At 38.3% G+C, this 19,520-nt stretch overlaps 1 protein-coding gene across 5 annotated transcripts in view; it reads left to right on the forward strand.

The window, feature by feature from the left end:
- LOC104586173 (vacuolar protein sorting-associated protein 41 homolog) overlaps positions 1 to 18,288 on the forward strand; it is a 74,197-nt gene extending 55,909 nt beyond the window's left edge. For all 5 annotated transcript variants that reach the window (XM_019200649.2, XM_010243331.3, XM_010243329.3 and 2 more), the window contains 6 exons: positions 11,157 to 11,234; positions 11,326 to 11,445; positions 11,593 to 11,673; positions 11,790 to 11,875; positions 17,086 to 17,167; positions 17,303 to 18,288. In XM_019200649.2, the coding sequence (XP_019056194.1) occupies positions 11,157 to 11,234; positions 11,326 to 11,445; positions 11,593 to 11,673; positions 11,790 to 11,875; positions 17,086 to 17,167; positions 17,303 to 17,737 (882 nt within the window). In that variant the 3' untranslated portion in view covers positions 17,738 to 18,288. The remainder of the gene's footprint in view (positions 1 to 11,156; positions 11,235 to 11,325; positions 11,446 to 11,592; positions 11,674 to 11,789; positions 11,876 to 17,085; positions 17,168 to 17,302) is intronic.
- The last annotated feature ends 1,232 nt before the right edge of the window (positions 18,289 to 19,520 follow it).

Consider the following 19,520-nt stretch of genomic DNA (forward strand, 5'->3'; position numbering starts at 1 on the left):
TCTATGGTAGAGCAATTCGTCAGATGGATGCTCCTCCCTCAACCTCTCTTGCATCTACGTCAGGTAACTCTGCCACAGCTTTCCATGTTGCTTCTCACACCCTTGACTCTCCATGGATCATTGACTCTGGAGCGTCAAAACACATGACTGGTACGTCCTCTTACTTTCAAACCTATCACCTTCTTTCTGGAAGAGACAAGGTGAGACTAGCTGATGGATCATACACTTCCATAGCTGGTCAAGGAACCATCTCTCTTCCCCTTGCCTTACCCTCTCTGATGTCCTACATGTTCCAAAATTTCCCATTAATTTGTTCTCTGTTAGTAGTGTTACTAATTCCTTAAACTGCTCAGTGACTTTTTTCTCTTCTCATTGTGTGATTCAGGATCTAGCCTCAGGGATGACGATTGGTAGGGGACGTATGGTTGATGGACTTTACATGCTGGAGAATAAGGCTGGTCTTCATGTTACAGAGTCTATGAGTGAGTCCTGTAAGAGTCAAGTTTATTTATCGCATTGTCGCCTTGGTCATTTGTTTTGAATCTTTAAAAGTTGTATTTCCAGAACTGTTTAAGTCAATGTCCATTTCAGATTTCTCTTGTCAAACGTGGTAGTTAAGTAAACATTGTAGAACTCATTTTCTTCAAAAAAATAGTAAATCTGAATTTCCTTTTCACATTGTTCATTCTGATGTATGGGGCTCTGTTACTTTACCATCTGAGAGTGGCTACAAGTATTTCATTACCCTCATTGATGATTATTCTAGATATACTTGGGTATATCCTATGCGAACCAGGGAGGAAGTACCAAAAATTATCCAAGATTTTCAGCGGATGGTCTTCACTCAATTTCAGACTAAAATCCAAAATTTTCAGTCAGACAATGCGAAAGAGTTTTTTCATAGTGATCTCACGGAGTTCTTTGCTTCACGTAGTTCACTTCACCATAGCTCTTGTGCCCGAACACCACAACAAAATGGTGTGGCTGAACGGAAGAACCGACATCTCCTTGAAGTGGCTCGGGGTTTACTACTCCATATGAATGTCCCCAAACGTTTTTGGCTTGAGGCTGTTCTTTGTTCTACCTACCTCATTAACCGTATGCCCTCTCGTTGGTTAGAGTACAAAGCCCCACACCAGCTTCTCTTTCCTAAGGCCCCCCTTCTTCCCATTCCTCCTTGTGTATTTGGTTGTCGGTGCTTTGTCCAAAATCTGTCTCCCACCTGTGGGAAATTGGATTCTCGTGCTATTCCTTGCATATTCCTTGGTTACTCCTTCACTCAAAAGGGATATAGTTGTTTTGATCCTGTTTCTCAGAAATTCTATGTCTCCATGGATGTTTCTCCTCAGGGGGAGTGTAGGCATGAGGAGAAACTGGTTCAGCTCCCTTCTCTTCCTGGTCCTCCGCCTTTTTGTGTCTTCTTTCGTCGTCGCAAAGGCCAACCAAATTCAAGAGCTGTGGAGAATCTAGAAGCTGTACCTCCAGTGCCATCAAACTCCTCAGGGGAAGATCATACCCACTCAGGTAACTTGGCTCCCAATGATGTTCATGATTCTATTGAAATTGATACCTCTGCTGCTAATGACCTTGACCTTCCTATTGCTCACAGGAAAGGTGTTAGATTGTGCACCACTAAACATCCCATTTCCAACTTTGTTTCCTATGAGAACATTTCACCCTCATTTCGTGCTTTCCTTACCTCTATTGGCAGTGTCCCTATCCCCAAGAATGTGGCAGAAGCTCTTTCAGTACCTGAATGGACAAATGCCATGAAGGAAGAAATTAATGCCCTTCATAAAAATAGCACATGGGAACTTGTAGATCTTCCTAAGGGAAAGGATCTAGTTGGATGTAAATGGGTGTTCACTGTCAAGCATAGGGCTGATGGAACGGTGGAGAGGTATAAAGCTCGCTTAGTAGCAAAGGGGTTTACTCAAGTGTACGGAGTTGATTATACAGAAACTTTTGCCCCTGTTGCCAAGATGAACTCCATTAGAGTTCTTTTCTCTCTTGCTGCTAATCTGAATTAGGATCTACATCAGCTTGATATCAAGAATGCATTCTTGAATGGTGACCTTGAAGAGGAAGTTTACATGATTCAACTCCCTGGCTTTCTGGCTCAAGGCAATGAACAGAAAGTGTGCAAGTTGAAGAAGTCTTTATACGGGCTGAAACAATCACCAAGAGCTTGGTTCAGCAGATTCCATGTTGCGGTTCAGCAGAGAGGATACAAGCAATGTCAATCAGATCACACACTGTTTGTGAAAAGAGGAGAAGGTAAAATGGTTGCTTTGATAGTATACGTGGATGACATAATTGTTACTGGTGACTGGAAGGATGAAATCCCGAGGTTGAAGGGTTTCCTTGCTACTCAGTTTGAAGTAAAGGATCTAGGACCTCCCAGATACTTCCTTGGAATTGAAGTTGCCCGATCAAAAAGGGGTATCTTCATTTCCCAAAGGAAATATATCCTAGATTTACTTCAGGACATTGGAAAGATGGGAGTGAAGCCAGTTGACTCTCTCATTGACCCCAACCATAAATTAGGTGACAGCCAAGGTGAACCTCTCAAGGATGTGAAACATTTTCAGAGGCTTGTAGGGAGATTGTTATATCTTTCTATGACTCGTCCAGACATTGCTTATGTTGTTGGTGTCCTCAGTCAGTTCATGCATGCACCTAGGTCCACTCACCTTGAAGCAGCAGAAAGAATCATCCGATATCTAAAAAAGTTTCTTGGTGCTAGCTCTTTATTTCAAAGGCACGGGCATTTGAAAGTTGAAGTTTATACAGATGTAGATTGGGCTGGATTTCAAAGTGACAGAAAGTCTACTAGTGGCTACTGCACCTTTGTAGGAGGGAACCTTGTTACATGGAGGAGTAAAAAGCAAAATGTTGTGGCTAGATCCAGTGCTGAAGCTGAATATCGTGCAATGGCTCACGGAGTAGCTGAAGGTATGTGGATAAAGAATCTGTTGTGTGAGTTGGGTTTCCCAGTGGACAATCCTATGACTCTATTCTGTGATAGCAAAGCAGCTATAAAAATTACTGCTAACCCAGTGCTACATGATAGAACAAAACACATCGAAGCTGACAAGCATTTTATCAGAGAGAAGGTCATCACAGGCGAAGTATGTACTCCCTATGTCAGCTCTGAGAACCAGCTTGCAGACATCTTTACAAAAGGGCTACACCATTCCAGACATCATAATCTCTGTGACAAGTTGGGCATGATTGATATCTATGCTCCAACTTGAGGGGGAGTGTTGACAGATGTTGTTGTACACATGTTTAGTACCGCAAGGGTACTTTTGTAATTTCTTCATACTTTATGTTGTACGACCAGCCTAGTATAAATAATAACATACTGCACACACCTGCAGTGTTCTTTTGGGCTCTCAGTCCTCTCCTCTCCTCTCTTTCTCTCCTCTTTTTTCTCTTCTCTTCTCTTGCTCAATAGGGTTCTCAAAGCACTAGCTAGCAAGCAAAGCGAGTGTGTTAACGATATTCATCCCTCTATGAATTAGAAGATTAATTGTTGGAAATATCCAAAGATGCAGCCCACATGAAAAAGTGACCTAGTCAGAACCTTGTCTTTCCAGATCCAAGCCCAACTGATTGGGAGAGAGCTGGAAGATAGCAGATGAACATCACTAACTCTTACTGCTTGTGTGTGGTGATGGAGGAATCAACAAGTCATATTCTTATTCACTGTGATTTTGCAGCCGAAGTTTGTCCATACTTCTACAGTAATTTAATAAAATCTTGGTTGCTCCCGCCAATATTCAGAACCTCTTAGCTGCTTGGAAGATCGCAACCTAAGTAAGGAAGGTGCTACCCCTTTAAAGTTATTGCCTTTTTCTATATGTTGGTCATTTTGGAAGGAGTGAAATAGTAGATTTTTTGAGGCTAGGTGCCTGTCAATCTAGGAAATCTTGGGTAAGATTGAAAGGTTACTGGTGCATTGGACTGGGGTTTACCATTGTTTTGATGGGCTGAATTTTGCTCAGTTTGGTTCTAGCTGGTCTTCTATTTTTTGGCATTGTCTAGAGTCTTATGAAGTTCTATTGTTTTTAAATACTATAATAAATAATTTTGGAGTTAATGACTAATTTTTCACATTATAGTTGAGTTGCTCAAAGCCTGCAGTGAGAATGGGCTGAATGGGCCTTAGTGTCTTTATTTCTTTGAAGTTATGTTTTAAGTTTATGTTCTTTCAGTTATGGGCCTCTTTTTTTTTATGTTTTATTACTTCTTTAGTGCTGGCTGCCCCATTAAGGGCATCCAGGGAATTGTACTCAGTTTAGAATTAAGAGAATAGAAGACATCTTGGGGGGGGCTAGAGAGAAAGGAACAAACTCTTCTCTTCTCTTCTCTCTTCCCTTCTCTTCTTCTTCTTCTTCCACAAACCTCTGCTGAAACCTTTCTTTCTTCTTCCTTTTCTTTTTCTATATTTTCTAAATTATTGCAGGTGTGTTTCACAACTTGGTATCCGAGCATGTTCTCACCTTTAACATCTTTTTCTGTTCTTAGCCCATACACAGTGTATGGAGAACTGATTGATTGATCAATCAGCAGCTTATGTAGCCCAGTTAGGAGGGTTTTTGGAGAGCTTTTGTGGAGATTTTCATCCTTAGTTGAAGCCCAAGGCAAGTTCTTGGAGATTTTTTTCCCGAAAACCTAGATAATTGGAGAAATCTTGTTACTGGTCCTAGAGACATTTTGAAGTTGGTGCTTGGGGATCAAAGGGAAGCTCTCTGATTTCTATTAAGGGTGGTTCAGGTTGGACAAAGTTCTAGAACCTATGGTAGGAGCAGTTGAAGTTTCTCTCCTTCTTCCATCCTACCTAGTCTTGTGAAACCCCGGTTTTGGGTTGTTGAAGAGTTGTTCTTTGCTTGTAATAAAAAATCTATCTTAGTAAAACCCTACTTTGATTTTCATTTGCATTTGTTCACTTAATGGAGCAAACTGGAGGAGAAACCAAATATCCCACAGATTTCGAATTTGGACATGGGGGGCTCGTGGAGACTCTGTTTTAGCTTGGTCTTAGTCAATTAAAATACATGTGTGTAGTAGAGGGAAATGGGGTTACATTACTAGGAGCAAGAAGAAACCGGTGGAGGATGACCCTACCTATGAAAGGTGGATGCAAGAAAACTACATAGTAGTGGGTTGGTTAGTGAATTCTATGAAACCACATATTAGTTAGCATTACTTGTGGATGGAAACTTCAAAGGAAGAGTGGGATAGATTGATGATGATCTATTCCCAAAAGTTGAATATTGCTCGGGCCTACAAATTGAAGAATGATGTGAATAATCTAAGATAGGGGGAAGTCCTTAGCCGTCTACTTCATGTTGAAATCTCTTTGGTAGGAGATTTATTTGATGGAGACTGCTTTTGGGTTGTACAAAGGATGCAGAAACACATAGGAAGTTGGTAGAGAGAAATTGGGTCTTTGAGTTCCTCATCGGACTCAACCTAGAGTATGATATTGTGAGGCAGAATGTTTTGGCAAAGGATGAGGTGACTTTGTCTCAAGCTTATGCTATGGTGAGTAGTGAGGAGAGCAGAAGACAGGTTCAGTTTGTAGAGCTGTAGGTTGATCACTATGCTAATGCTGGGAGGAAGTCGAATCGACACTAGGAAGAAAGTTGTTATATGTGAATACTAAAAGAAGTCTAAACATACTAAAGACACCTGTTGGAAGCTGCACCTAGAGTTCATTCCTTCCATACTCAAGAATGGTAACAATGGAAAGAGGATTGAGAATGGAAATGGTGGGAATGCAAGTGTAGTCACCTCCTCACAGAATGAATAGGGGAAGAGTGGTGAGAAATCAATGGGAGAGCAACTTGCAGTTGACAGGGATAAGTATAACAAGTATGGCCAAATAATCAATCATCCGGAGTCAACTACTACTACAACATCTACTTCTTCATAGACAATTCCTTCCTCTACGTATGCACACTTAGGTATTCGTGCCATTGCAAATCATGCTACTATTTCATGTACTCATAAAATCCTTGGATAATTGATTTTGGTGCCTTTGACCATATGACAAGTATTTCACATTTATTTACCTGTTACCAACTCCTTTTTGGTTGGGACAAGATAACCTTTGTTGATGGCTCCCTTGCCCCTATCATGGGAAAGGTAGACATTAACACCTCACATGCCTTAACCTTATCATTTGTTCTTCATGTACCTAAACTTAATAACAATTTTCTTTCAATTAGTAATTTAAATACATCCCTGAATTGTAGTGTGACCTTTTCCCCTTAATATTGTATTTTTTAGGACATGAAATCTCGGAAGGTGATTACTAGTGGTCATGAGGCGAATGGGATCTATCTATTAGACATGCCTAAGTAGAGCCAAGTACAACCTCAGAGAACTGCATTTGTTTCAGAGTCTACTAGTTGTACTATGTTATGTCATAGTAATTTGAGTAATTTGTCTTTCTCTTTATCGAGTCAGTTGTTTCCAGAACTATTTAAAGGAATAAGTCTGTTGAGTTTACATTGTGTCTTGTGAGTTTTCAAAGCATTTTAAGAATACTTATCCTTCAAGTAATAAAAGGTCAACTATTCCTTTTAATATTGTTCACTTTGATGTGTGGAGGCCTTACCATTTACCTTGTGTGGGTGGTTATAGATATTTCATCCTTTTTATTGATGACTTTTGACATTATACCTAGATTTACCATATGCACTCTTGTGCTAAGGTGTCTAAACTTGTGCAATGGTTCCATGAAAATATACCCACTCAGTTTGATACCTGCATCAAAATATTCCAATTAGACAATGCTAAGGAATATTTTGAGAAGGACCTTACCTCCTACCTTGAGAAATTTGGGGTTGTTCATCAGAGTTCCTGTGCCCGTACTCCACAACAAAATGGAGTAGTGGAGAGGAAAAATAGACATATTGTGGAAGTTGCAGGGAGTATTATTTTTGCTACCCATGTTCTTATGAAGTTTTTGGTTGAAGTAGTTTTAACAACCACTTTACTTATTAACCGTATGCCTTCTGGAATCTTGGGGGTTAAAGTCTCCTTTTGGAGTCCTCTTTCTTGGTGTTGAGGTTTTCTCCATTCCTCAGCGTGTCTTTGGTTGCACTTTCTATGTCTACATTCCCAGTTCCAAGAGACATAAGTTTGAACCCAAGGTTGAAAGTGTATCTTCCTTGGTTATGCCTCCACATAGAAAGGGTATTGTTGTTTTGATTCCATTAGTGACACCCGGTTTGTTTCCATGGATGTCACCTTTTTAGAGTTGGTCCCTTTTTATTGTCATCCAAAATTGAATTGTTTGATCTCTAAATCAGGGCCCTTTTTGGTTTAGTTCCTAGTCCATTTTTGAAAACAATGATCCAAAGGTTTTAAATTGGATGAGGATTTTATAAGAGGATGGTACACAAATTAGGGGTGCAACTTGGGCGAGCCCAGCTCGAGCCCGAACTGGCCCAACCCGGAATTTTACACAGGTTGGGCTTGGATTTTTGGTCCTCAGGCTAGGCTCGGGCCCAAGAAGTTGGGCTTTTTTATTTTTCGGGCCGGGCTCAGGCCTAGCCCTTAGGTAGCCCGAACCTGGCCCAATTATATACATTTATACATATATGTGTATATATGTAAATGTTGCATACATATTTACATATATATACATACATATTTGTATATATAACATTTGTATAGATATTTTGCATACATATTTACATGATACATAAATATATGCATATATATTTGCATCAATATATTTATATATGCATAATTTTAGAGTGGGTTCATTGACCAACCCGAGCAAGGCCTAGGCCCAAGCCCAACCCGAGTGCATCAAATTACAAGGCGGGTTGGAAAAATCGGGCTTGACCTCGGGCTCGGTTCTTAAGCCCAAATTTTAGGGCCGAGCCTGGGTTGATCATAAACCCGGCCCAATCCACCTAACTTGCACCCCTAACACAAATGCATATTCTTTTACAACAAGAGCTAATGTTTGTAGGGTATGGGCACAAATTAGGAATCTGGGAATGCATATTCCACCTGCCAACATCATAAAGTTGAATATTGATAGTTGTAGCTTTGGGAACCTGGGAATGTTAGGCTTCAGAGGAGCATGTAGAGAAAGTAATAGGCACAAATTGACTATTCACTCCAGATTGGCAGGAGAGGACAAAACAACAAGGCAGAAAAGAATGAATTGGGAGCTCTCTTCGCTACAACAACTTCTTGGTGGAAGGTGACTCCAAATTGTTGATAGGGTGGTTTCAAAATAGCAGTGTAGGACCTTGACAATATTGCCACCTAATCATGGAAGTTAAACAATTCATTGATATCTTAAGCACAACTTTCATTGGATTAAAGATCAGCTAATGAGATAGCTAATATAGTAGCCAAAAAAGGAGTACAAAGAGCTTAGCTGTTTTGGGGAATATCTCATGGGGGATAGACTGTAAATGTAAAATAAGAAAACAATGGGGTAGGTAGTAGGGAATGGCCTTACTACCCATTGAGTGCAAGTAGGTACATTCATTTTCCTCACAATTAAGTTATATATGTACTGCTCAGCTAATGTGGCTCTCACTTAAGTGAGGGCACAATGGTAATCCTTGTATATCTTAGAAGAGTATAAATAAAAGAAGGGCCGACTAGAGAGATTTGATTTTTCTCTCTAGTTCGGCTGTGACCTTTTCTCCTTCTTTTCCTTCTCTTTCTTCTTCTCCTTCTCTCTCTCTTTTCCTTCACTTTCTTCAGATCTGAACATATACGAACATCTAATTTGAGTTTTATCAACTTTTTATACTTCTACTATTCCTATTGTTTTCTCTTTTTAAAACTTTTGATGTTTTGACTTTCATAACGAAATTTCAAATGCTCACCTTGTCATTTTTGTCGCCTATCTTGGCACATTATTGCCTAGGTGGGTGCTTTGTTGCTATAAGTCAAGGCATTTCGGTGAGACACCCAGTCAATGATGCCCAGTTGCCTAGACAACACCTATGTGACTCCTTGACAACTATGCACTAATTGTCGAGGACATTGAATTAAAACTTGTGGCTGCTTATAATGCAACCAAAGACTGTTTAGTATCGGTAGGATTAAACAAGAAAATTTCAAGAAACAATAAGGCTGGGGGATTACCTGGACAGCATATTAATATTATTTGTAGTTCCAAGAGTCTTTATTAAATGTAATAGCAGGGTAACGCTACTAAAGACTATCAAACGTTGAGAGTTTGTTTGGAATCTCCAAAGAATGAACTTGACAAATATTTATGGAGAAAAAAATGAATATTATTCAAAAGAAACTTGGGCATCCTAATAAGACAACTTCAAGGAAAAAACTCCTAATGATCTTCAGTCCCACCAGCACCAAATTTCATCAAGATGAACTTATTTGGATGTAGTTTGGGTAATTCTAGGATGTCAGGTATTGGCAGTTTGCTTAGAGGAAGGTATGATAACATTTGAGCTTTATTCTTGGTCCCATTGGCATAGAGAACTCTATTCTAGCAAACTGATGGTGGTTTTGCAAGGATTGAGGATTTTAAGACTTTCACATTACAACAATCTAGTGGTGGTATTGGTATGGGACCCTAAGGTGATAGTGAGATGGTTTCAGTTTCAGAAACATAGGGCAGGGTCTTGGATATATAACTGATGTAATATGGAAGCAAAAAGAGAAATGAAAGACGAGCTTAGATAGCAACCTGTATAATGCACTGTTGGCCTAAAAAGGAGCACTGTGTGACCAATCAAACCTTGGTTGATTTAACTGAAATTTGTGAAAGTAGAGTACACTTGTTGTGCTCAAATACTGTAGATTTTCAGCTCAATCTGACATGTAGAAGTGTCCCAACTAAAGGCTTCCAGATAACCAAGTTTGGGGTTTTGCCGATCATGGTAAAAAAGTCAACCTATTGACCAGTGGAAACTGGTTGTGTTACTTATAATAATAGTCTTTGTGCCAAATTTGGTCCATGTTGGTTTAATTATTAGAGTTATGTTCAATCTTATAGAAATCTACTGTAACTTTTGGACTTAATATTTATAGTAATTCCTCTAATTGCTATTTAGAGCAACTTTCATAATTACTATTTAAAATATTAAAGTAAAATCATTACTTACTATTTTTAGTAAATTTTGGTTTCTTCTATTAAGTTTTAGTAGAATTAGAGGGTTATAAAGTGTCCTAGTTTGACAAAGTAGTTTCTATTTTATTTTGGAAGTTTGGATTCAAATTAGAATCCGAGTACAAGTTGGAATTTGCTTATTTTTGGGTCTATAATTAAGTGTTAGCAGGTTTCTGTGGAGAACATTCTATTCTATCATATACTATTTTATTCTATTGCTTCTTTCTTTTTTCTTCTATGAATTGAATAAAGAGTTCTTATTCTGTTTCTACCATAGTCAACAGCTACAGTAGAAGTTATACTTGCCTCCTCTTCTATTTTCTCTTCTTTATTTGTTTGTTAATATTTGTTGCTGAAGCCTATTGCTACATGTTAGGAGTTCTCAGCTTTAATGAGGCATGAAATAAGGAAGTTAAATGATTATTGGAGGACCAGAGGGCAACCTTTATTTGGACACATAGATCAGACAATGCCCAATGGTATGGCTATATGCTAGAAGACAAGGAAGAAAACAGGAAAGCATTTTCTTTTTTGGGGATCAGTTAAGGGAAAAAATGTAATTTCTGAAACAAAAGATCTATTTAGGGTTAGGTAGCAATTCTAGCCCAATGTAACAGGATCAAGGCACATTATACAAATCTTACTTTCATTCATTGAGCAATAAGTTCACCAGTTTCAATAAAAAAACTCCTAAATGATATGCTAATTTGGAATTGAGGACTTGTAATAAAAAGTAAGTAAATACTTCTTGATCCAATTTTTTATCACTAATGTGAGGATGCATGTACCTTTTATGTGGAGACATCTTTAAAGAATAATTGACTACTAGCAGATGCCTTTAAATAGGTGTTTCTGGATATCTGAGAATGGGCTGATTTTGCCTGCATCAGTGGAGTTCTCTACTTTCATATAGCTGGTTCCCTTGATAGGATACTTAGCTTATTCGTAATAATTTACCTGTTTACATAGTAACTCAGTTCTACCTGTATTGTCCATTGACTGTATATCATTCATCTTATAATGACAGGTAGAACTCTATGCAGAATATGATCTGAAGATGCTGCTTCCTTTTCTTCGTAGTAGTCAGCACTATACGCTAGAGAAGGTTTGCATTATGACCATAGGATTCCTTTTTAACCTTTTATTGTTATCAAACAATGTTATAAAACAGTAATATCTTGATAATTTACCATTAGGCATATGATATTTGCATCAAAGAAGGTCTTCTGAGAGAGCAGGTTTTTATCCTTGGAAGAATGGGAAATTCAAAACAAGCCCTTTCTGTTATCATTAACGAATTAGAGGACATAGAAGAGGTAATATACCAATATTCTCTGCATTCATTTTGAAAGAGTTTCTCCTTATGTGAGAGAGTTCACTTTCATTTCTTTTGTATTGTTATCTTGTTTATAGTACATTTTGAATGTCAGAATTAATGGGCAAAGCTTTGTGAATGTTTACAGGCAATAGAGTTTGTGACAATGCAGAACGATGATGAGCTTTGGGAAGAACTAATTAAACAGTGTCTTAATAAGCCTGAAATGGTAAACTGAAGTCTTAATTAGTATATTGAAGCATGAAAATGGACACATTGAAAGATTAATACATTGAGGCATTTTTTCTTGGGGGTCTACTCATGAATGCATCCAAAACTATGCAGGTGGGTGTTTTGTTGGAGCACACTGTTGGTAACCTTGATCCGATTTATATTGTGAATATGGTGCCTAATGGTTTAAGGATACCACGGTTAGTTTATCATTTCTTTTCTGCTTGTACCATGATTTGTACATAGAAACTTGTCACTTTTATTTCATGTTCCTTGTTTATTCACAGTTAAAACCTGTTTTTTTCGGCATTCATAGTTAAAATCTTGGTAGCTCAATCAAATAGCTTTGCATAGTTATTTCCTTATATTGATGAAATCTGGGCTTGGCCTTCAGATGTAGTTAGATGTCTTGTTCTATTGTTTTTATCATCACCAGCTCTTGTGACTTCCCATTATTGCTAGGCATTAGATTGGGACATGCAACTGGTTGGCATAATTTCATAGTCAGGCTAGTTCCTCATGTTTTGTCTGTCTAGAAACAAAGATCCCTCCTCTATTCTGGTCATGCCCATCATCTATCATATCATTATCAGGGAATCTCTGTCAATGCAAATCAATGATAAGACTTAAGAGCTAAGCCTTCATTTGTACCTCAAGTGCCAACCGGTCTTGAGTGTGTAAGAATAAAATCATTGTTCTGGTATCTGAACACCAATCCCGGATCAAAATCTGGGGAATTAGCCATTAGGAGCTACTTTCTCATGGATTGAAGATTTGTCAATTGCTTGGTTGATGCTCTACTCTAGCCAGGCAAGAAAAGGAAGATTGGAGCAGTGGAGGCTAATCTAATATTGTAGGGGTGCTTGGCACATATACAAACTGAATGCTATTCTTTACTACAATTAATAAAATCACTGCTTAGTTACTAATAAAAAAAGATACTCTAATCACTGATCAACTATGATTTCCTAGGGATTTCCCATCAAATTTTAGGCTTTCTAGCTTGATAGAGTTCACAGGGAGGGAGGGCCCAAGGAATAACTGTTTGCGTTCATGATGATATTCCTCTTTTTTTCAATTTTGGTCAATAGTGAGATGATGGGTTTCATTAAATACAAATCTATGAAAGGTTTACATTGGGACAACAAGGTAAGCTCCAACTCTAATGTAGAATACCATACAAAATACAAAGATATAGTAGAAATCTGCTGAATTAAAAAATATGAAAGAAAAGTAGTTTCTTGAAGAGAGAAGGAGAAGAAGAGAAGAAGAAAGTTGAAAAGAAAAGAGAGCAAAAATGATCTGGCCGCCCCCTTCACTTATTATTTATACTAAAAGTAATAGAGCAGTACAAAGACAACTATGCCCTTATAGGGCGACAAAACATAAAACAGGACTCAAAGACATAATAAAATTTGGACTCACATAACTATACGATCAAACTGAAGTCAGATGGTTCCCTTGATCGATATAAGGCCCGGTTAGTTGCCCAAGGATACAGTCAGGAATATGGGATTGATTATGAAGAAACATTTGCCCCGGTTGCTAAGATCACCACAATTTGGACTCTTATGGCCATATTTGTTGTTCATTCCTGGACTATTTGCCAAGTAGATGTGAAGAATGCTTTTCTTCATGGTGAACTGAAGAAGACAGTCTACATGAAACCTCCGCCTGGATATTGCAGTGATCCTTCACGTGTCTGTCGCCTAAAGAAGTCTCTATATGGTTTGAAGCAAGCACCTAAGGCTTGGTTTGAGCGCTTCCGGGATGTTGTTGCAGTTGGGTATAATTAGAGTTCCTCTGACTACTCTCTCTTTGTTAAGAGAAGACCCCAGGGTATCACTATCCTCCTATTGTATGTTGATGACATGCTTCTAACTGGGGATGATCATGATGACATTTGTGAGCTAAAGTCCTTACTTCATAACTCATTTCACATGAAGGACCTGGGTCCTCTTACTTCTTGGGTTTGGAGGTCCATCGTAGCAGTCGAGGGTATTTGATTTGTCAACAAAAATACGCCTCTGATCTCGTCAAATTAGTTGGAATTACTGATGAGAAACATGTTGATACCCCCTGGAGCTGAATGTTAAACTATCTAAATCCGAAGGCCTCATCCTTCCTGATGCTACTTTGTACTGTTAGCTTGTTGGTTCTCTGATCTATCTATGACCAGGCCTGATATTTCACATGTTGTTCAGGTCATCAGTCAGTTTGTCTCTACCCCGCGGCAGCCTCATATGACTGTTGTTCGCCGCATCATCCGTTATGTTAGAGACACAACCTCTCAAGGACTGTTTTTCTCTTCCTCATCATCCATATAGTTGAGGGTTTATGTTGATGCCAATTGGGCTGGTTGTCCTGACACTCGTCGATCCATTACTGGGTGGTGCGTCTTCATGGGTGACTCTCTCATCTCCTGGAAGTGCAAGAAACAACAAACTGTCTCTAAGTCTTCTACTGAAGCCGAGTATAGAGCTATGTCTTCTGCATGTAGCGAGATTGTTTGTCTGAAATCTCTTTTCATGGATCTTGGTACTCCTCTTCCTACTCTTATCCCTCTGTATGCCGACAACACCAGTGCTATCAAGATTGCATCTAATCCTGTCTTTCATGAGAGGACTAAACATATCGAGGTGGATTCACTTTATTAGAGACCTTGTTGCAGGTTCTATATCTCTTCCTCATGTAGCCTCTCACATGTAGATTGCCGACATCTTCACCAAGGCCATGAGTAAAAGTCGACACCTTGTTCTTGTGGGCAAACTGATGCTGATGTCTATGCATTAGTTTGAGGGGGAGTGTGAAGATATACCTTGATGTACATTATTAGAATAGTCCTTGTTGTACAGTATTGTATTCTTATTATTTTATTTGTTCTTTTTACTTTCAGCCCTGTAAGGGCATTCTTGTAACTGTACATATCTTTTATCTCTTTAATATAAAAGAGACTCTTTGGGGTGGGGGTTGACTATTCTTGACACCCTTAATTCTGTTTTCTCCTTGCTCTCAATTCAGTTCACAAAAAACAAGGGATGGGAAGGGGAAATTTATTTTGGGCTTTGTTGTAAACTTGTAATTGACTTCTGTCTTACGGAGAGTTAAGAGTGTTTACCTCTCCCTATGTACCTTATTGTATCTTTTTTATAATAGTGTTTTAAAAGGCGTGGGAGGCGTACGCCTGGAGGCGTGCCTCCAGGAGAGGCGCTCCCGAAACACCTTGAGGCGTATGCCAGAGGCGCTGACACCTCTGAGGCGTACGCATCTTGCGCTTTTTTCATGAGGCGTGCTAGAGGCGTACACCTCATGCGCCTCATGCATATCTGATATAAAAGGACAAAAAAAAAGAAAAAAAAAGGAAAGGAAAGGGAAGGAAAAGAAAGGGAAGGGAAAGAAAAAGAAAGAGAAGAAAAAAGAGAAAAGGAAAGAAAAGGAGAGGAAAGGGAAGGCAAGAAAAGATAAGGGGAAAGAAAGTGGTTTGCCCCTTGCCCCTTTCAACTAATGTTATGCATCTTTATTCTTCTTAATATAAAATATTTTTATTAAAAATAAAGAGAAAATGAGATCCCCCCTTCCTCTTCATCCTCCTCCTAAGCCCCTCTTAAGGAGACTTACGCCTCCTTGTGTTCGGGAGGCTTACACCTCTTGCGTTCTAAACTACACCTCACTCCTCTAGGTAGTGGAACACCTCGCGTCACGCCTCCGTGTTTTAAAACATTGTTTTATAATTTAATGAATTTACCAGCTATTGATCAAAAAACAAAAAAATTCCAACCCTAAATCAAAGGTTGAAGATGGAGGCTAAAGAGCTTTCTTTCCCAATTACTTTTGACGTGGAGATTTCTCTTGATAGTTAGTTGTTTCGAACAGTTTTAGATCAACAACTGAAGCATGAAGGTAGAAGGGAAGGTAAGATAAGAGAGGCAACTTTGGTCTCTGGTTTTCGATTGAAAAAGCTTGAAAAGATTTACCAAAGATATTTCCAATCCATAATATCTTCTGCCGTGGAAGAACTAGCGGTTTTCCCATCAATTTCTTTGAGTGCAATCTGAGATTTACCAGAGATTTGGGTCTTTCCTTGAGCATAATCTGAGAGTAATCTAGCGTCTCAGCAGTAATATTCAGTATCGTAGGCTACCTGTAACTCTGTAAGTATATTCTGTGTTTTTCTAAAGTTTCTGTTATTTTTTCTACAATTTCTGGTTATCTTTTCTGTATTTTCTATTGTTTTTCCGTGATTTTTATGTTTTTTTAATTGTAATTTCTACTATTCATCATTTTTTGTGTATTTTATAATTTCTGTTATATTTTCCTGCAGTTGTTATATATTTGTAATATTTTTGTGATTTTTCTGCTATAATTTTCTGTAATTTATGCTTTTTTTTGCATTTCCTGTGTTTTTATAATTTTTGTATTTTTCTACAATTTTTATCATTTATCATTTTCTTTGTTCTTGACTTTTTTCTATAATTTTTTGTTATATTTTCTTGTACCATTTTTGCATTTCCTTTGTTTTTTTCTATAATTTATACAATTTTCTGTGTTTTAATGAATTTTAAAACAAATGGGTTTGGGTGGGTTGCGGTGAACCCAACCCATTTACTTTTCTCTAAATGGGTCATTAACAGGTTGGTGGGTTAAATAGGTTGGGTTGAATTTCAACCCAAACCCAACCCACCCAATTGCCACCCCTACAGATGACAAAGAACAGAAAGGAGGTATTGTGTCTATTGGTGTGTGTAGATTGGATTTTGTATGTGGTTCTCCATGGCCTAGGATACTGCAGTCCAGTACCAAAACCCCTTCTTTCGATCCAGAAATTGAAAGATCACTTACAGCTGCACCTGTCCTGTCTGAGGCCCTCAACCTCTTCCCACCTTGCTGTCCCTTTCCTTTCCAATCAAGATCCCATGATTTGGCCTGATTAGCTTCAGTATTGCTAGAAGTGTTAGGTGGCAGAATTATTTGATTTTATTTAATTAAGGGTAGTCTTGTAGTTTGCTCATACACTTAATAATAAAACAAGTGGGCGGCAGTTGAGTTTGAGAGAAGTTAGAACAGAGATTTCTCTCTTGCCAAACCCTACTTTTCTTCTTCTCTATCTTCTCTTTTTCTCAGTCTTTTTCTATTTTGTCTGGTTGTACAATCAGTTTAAGGTTGATTACAAGAATTACCATTCTCCAATTCCATGGCAATGTCAGGTCCTTCCATCAGTTTCCTCTTGATTTCAACTTTCATTAGAGACAATTCCCTTGTCCGTTTCTTAGAAGTCTCAATTTATAATATGTGTAATGTACAGGGAATGCCTGTATGAAGCTTTCTTACGTGTTTCTTGTGTGATAATTTTTCATTATTTTCTTATTATCCTTGGCACTAATCACTGTGTTCTCTCATTTTTCTCTTGCAGGCTTCGAGATCGCTTAGTTAAAATCATTACGGATTATAGAACTGAAACTTCTCTTAGACATGGATGCAATGATATCCTTAAGGTACTCCTTTACTTTGTATGCAATTGTAGAATTAGTTTGGTATAGGAAAAATAAAAAATGAAAGTACAAAATATCAAATAAGTCTTCTCCTTGGAGACGAATCTTGAACTGAGTTTTGTGTTTTCAAATTGACAGGCAGACTGTGTGAACCTCTTGGTCAAGTACTATAAGGAAGCACAGCGTGGAGTATACTTGGGTAGTGCAGAAGAAGAAACTCAAGCAAAGAGGGATGGCCATAGAGCTACTGAGGTAACTGGGAAGCCAGCAGGTATGAGATTGATGGAATTGAAGTCAAAAGCAAGGGGTGGTGGAAGGTGTTGCATGTGCTTTGATCCCTTCTCTATACAAAATGTCTCAGTCATAGTATTCTTTTGCTGTCATGCCTATCATCTCACTTGTCTCATGGACTCCACAAATTCTGTTAGTCATAAAAGTGGGACCCATTCCACTTCCCAGGAGCCTGTATCAAATTATGATGATGATGATGACGATGATGATGAGGATGATGATAGTAACCAGTCTGGTGCATCTCGAGTGCGTTGTATTTTATGTACTACAGCTGCTGGATGAGTTTGTGTATGTATGTGTGGTGTGGGTGTTGATGGGAGGGTTGTGGGTGTATTTTTGTGTTTTTTTTCTGTCTTAATGGTTTCTGCCTCAATTGGTTTTATTATTTGCGTTCAATTTTGTTCAAGTCTTTTGCCATTTATTGGAAATTATTGCCTAAACTGGACACAGATTTGAAGTCGCAAATTTTGGGCCTCCATATTTGGGGGATGTAAAGGGAGTCTTGTACAGAGTACAAACAGAATGTGGATAAAGCCTTTCTGGTTTCCTTTCTAATCGCCTCTTATGTGAGTTGTGAGTTGCAGACCTGCAGCATCCTTAAGGAGTGACAATGGGAGTCTCACCAGCTACTTGTCAGTTTTTTTTTCTTGGTCTCAACTACTCTCTTTTGGGTGATACCAATTTGTATGCTGTCCTGCCCTCTGTTTGCTCTTGCCTGTGAATTGGTATTTATCAACTCACACATGGAAAAGAAATTTTTTTCTTTTTTTTTTAATACAATGTGAACATTGGGCAAATAGATCTGTCCTGTAAATATCTTGTTCAGCACTTCAGCCACTGTCCCAAAGTGTTTAATGGATTGAGCAATTAGCATATTAGGCTCAGTTTGGAAGGGGAACAAATACAAATATGTAGAGTGCAAAACCTTGTATTTATATTATTCTGTATGCATTTGTACTGTATAAATACAAATATGTAGAGTGCAAAATCTTACAGTTTGTATTATTTTGTATGTATTTATACTGTACATATTTGTATTTGTACTTCTTCCAAACTGAGCCTTAATGTCAAGTGTATCTTGGCCCTCTTGGGCCATCATTCACTGATTGAAAAGTTAGGGTTTAGGCTACTAGCGTATATATGGGGCCATCATGCATTAAGCTTTTAGTGCTATAAATTCCAAAGAAAATAGTTAAAGCTTAAATGGATAATCTCCAATTTAGGTCTTAATGGAGTCAGATGGGATCTTTGCATAGGATGTCAACTGAACACACCCTAGGCTGAAGCACGTCTGATTTGAACTCTGATCCGTCAGTACATTGGACTCCATTAAAAGAAGCCATTAGATGGTTGAAGTACCACTGTTTGGTTCAACTATTCAACCATCCAGCTGTGCGGTTGTGTGGTCACTTGTTCAGGGTTCAAATGATTTCGTGCATTTTAGGTTCAACTCGGGGTTGATATATTGTATTGATTTTCCTGCATTTTACGTGCATCCAGGAGACAAAAGAAGGATAACAAGAAAAGAGTTCTTGACAGTAAGATTGGATCTAATAATCAAGATTAAACTGCCAATCTGAAAGAACCAAAGTGAATACTTTTCACTTGACATGAAGTTTATATGCTCCATAATTAATTGGTTAAACAGCCTCCAGTTCAGCAATCAAGTGCAGATTCACAAAGGCAAATAGCCTTTTTGGGTGATGTGGCCAAATATGATTGAGGGGCCGTTTGATAACAACTGAAGATGCTGAACTTAAAAGCTTATTATTTTATCTTTTGAATAAGTTTTTAAGGTTGTGGATTCCTTAATGGCTAAAACAAAGTTGGATTCCTTAATGAATTTTTTAAGCTTATCGATTGTGTTTTAGCTAGAACTGTCAATGGATCAGATCTGGTTCGGGACAGGGTGTACCAATTCTTAACTGATTGTTAATTGGTTCCATTTGATAGATCTAGAACTGTCCCAATTATTAATCTGGACAATCGGGTTCTACCCCATTAGACCCAATTATACCTTTGATAATAACTTAAAAGCTTAATTTTTTTTTAATATAACCTTCTA

The sequence above is a fragment of the Nelumbo nucifera genome, chromosome 2 (assembly GCF_055504915.1).
Source record: "Nelumbo nucifera cultivar China Antique chromosome 2, China Antique-T2T, whole genome shotgun sequence".
NCBI classification, from domain to species: Eukaryota; Viridiplantae; Streptophyta; class Magnoliopsida; order Proteales; family Nelumbonaceae; genus Nelumbo; species Nelumbo nucifera.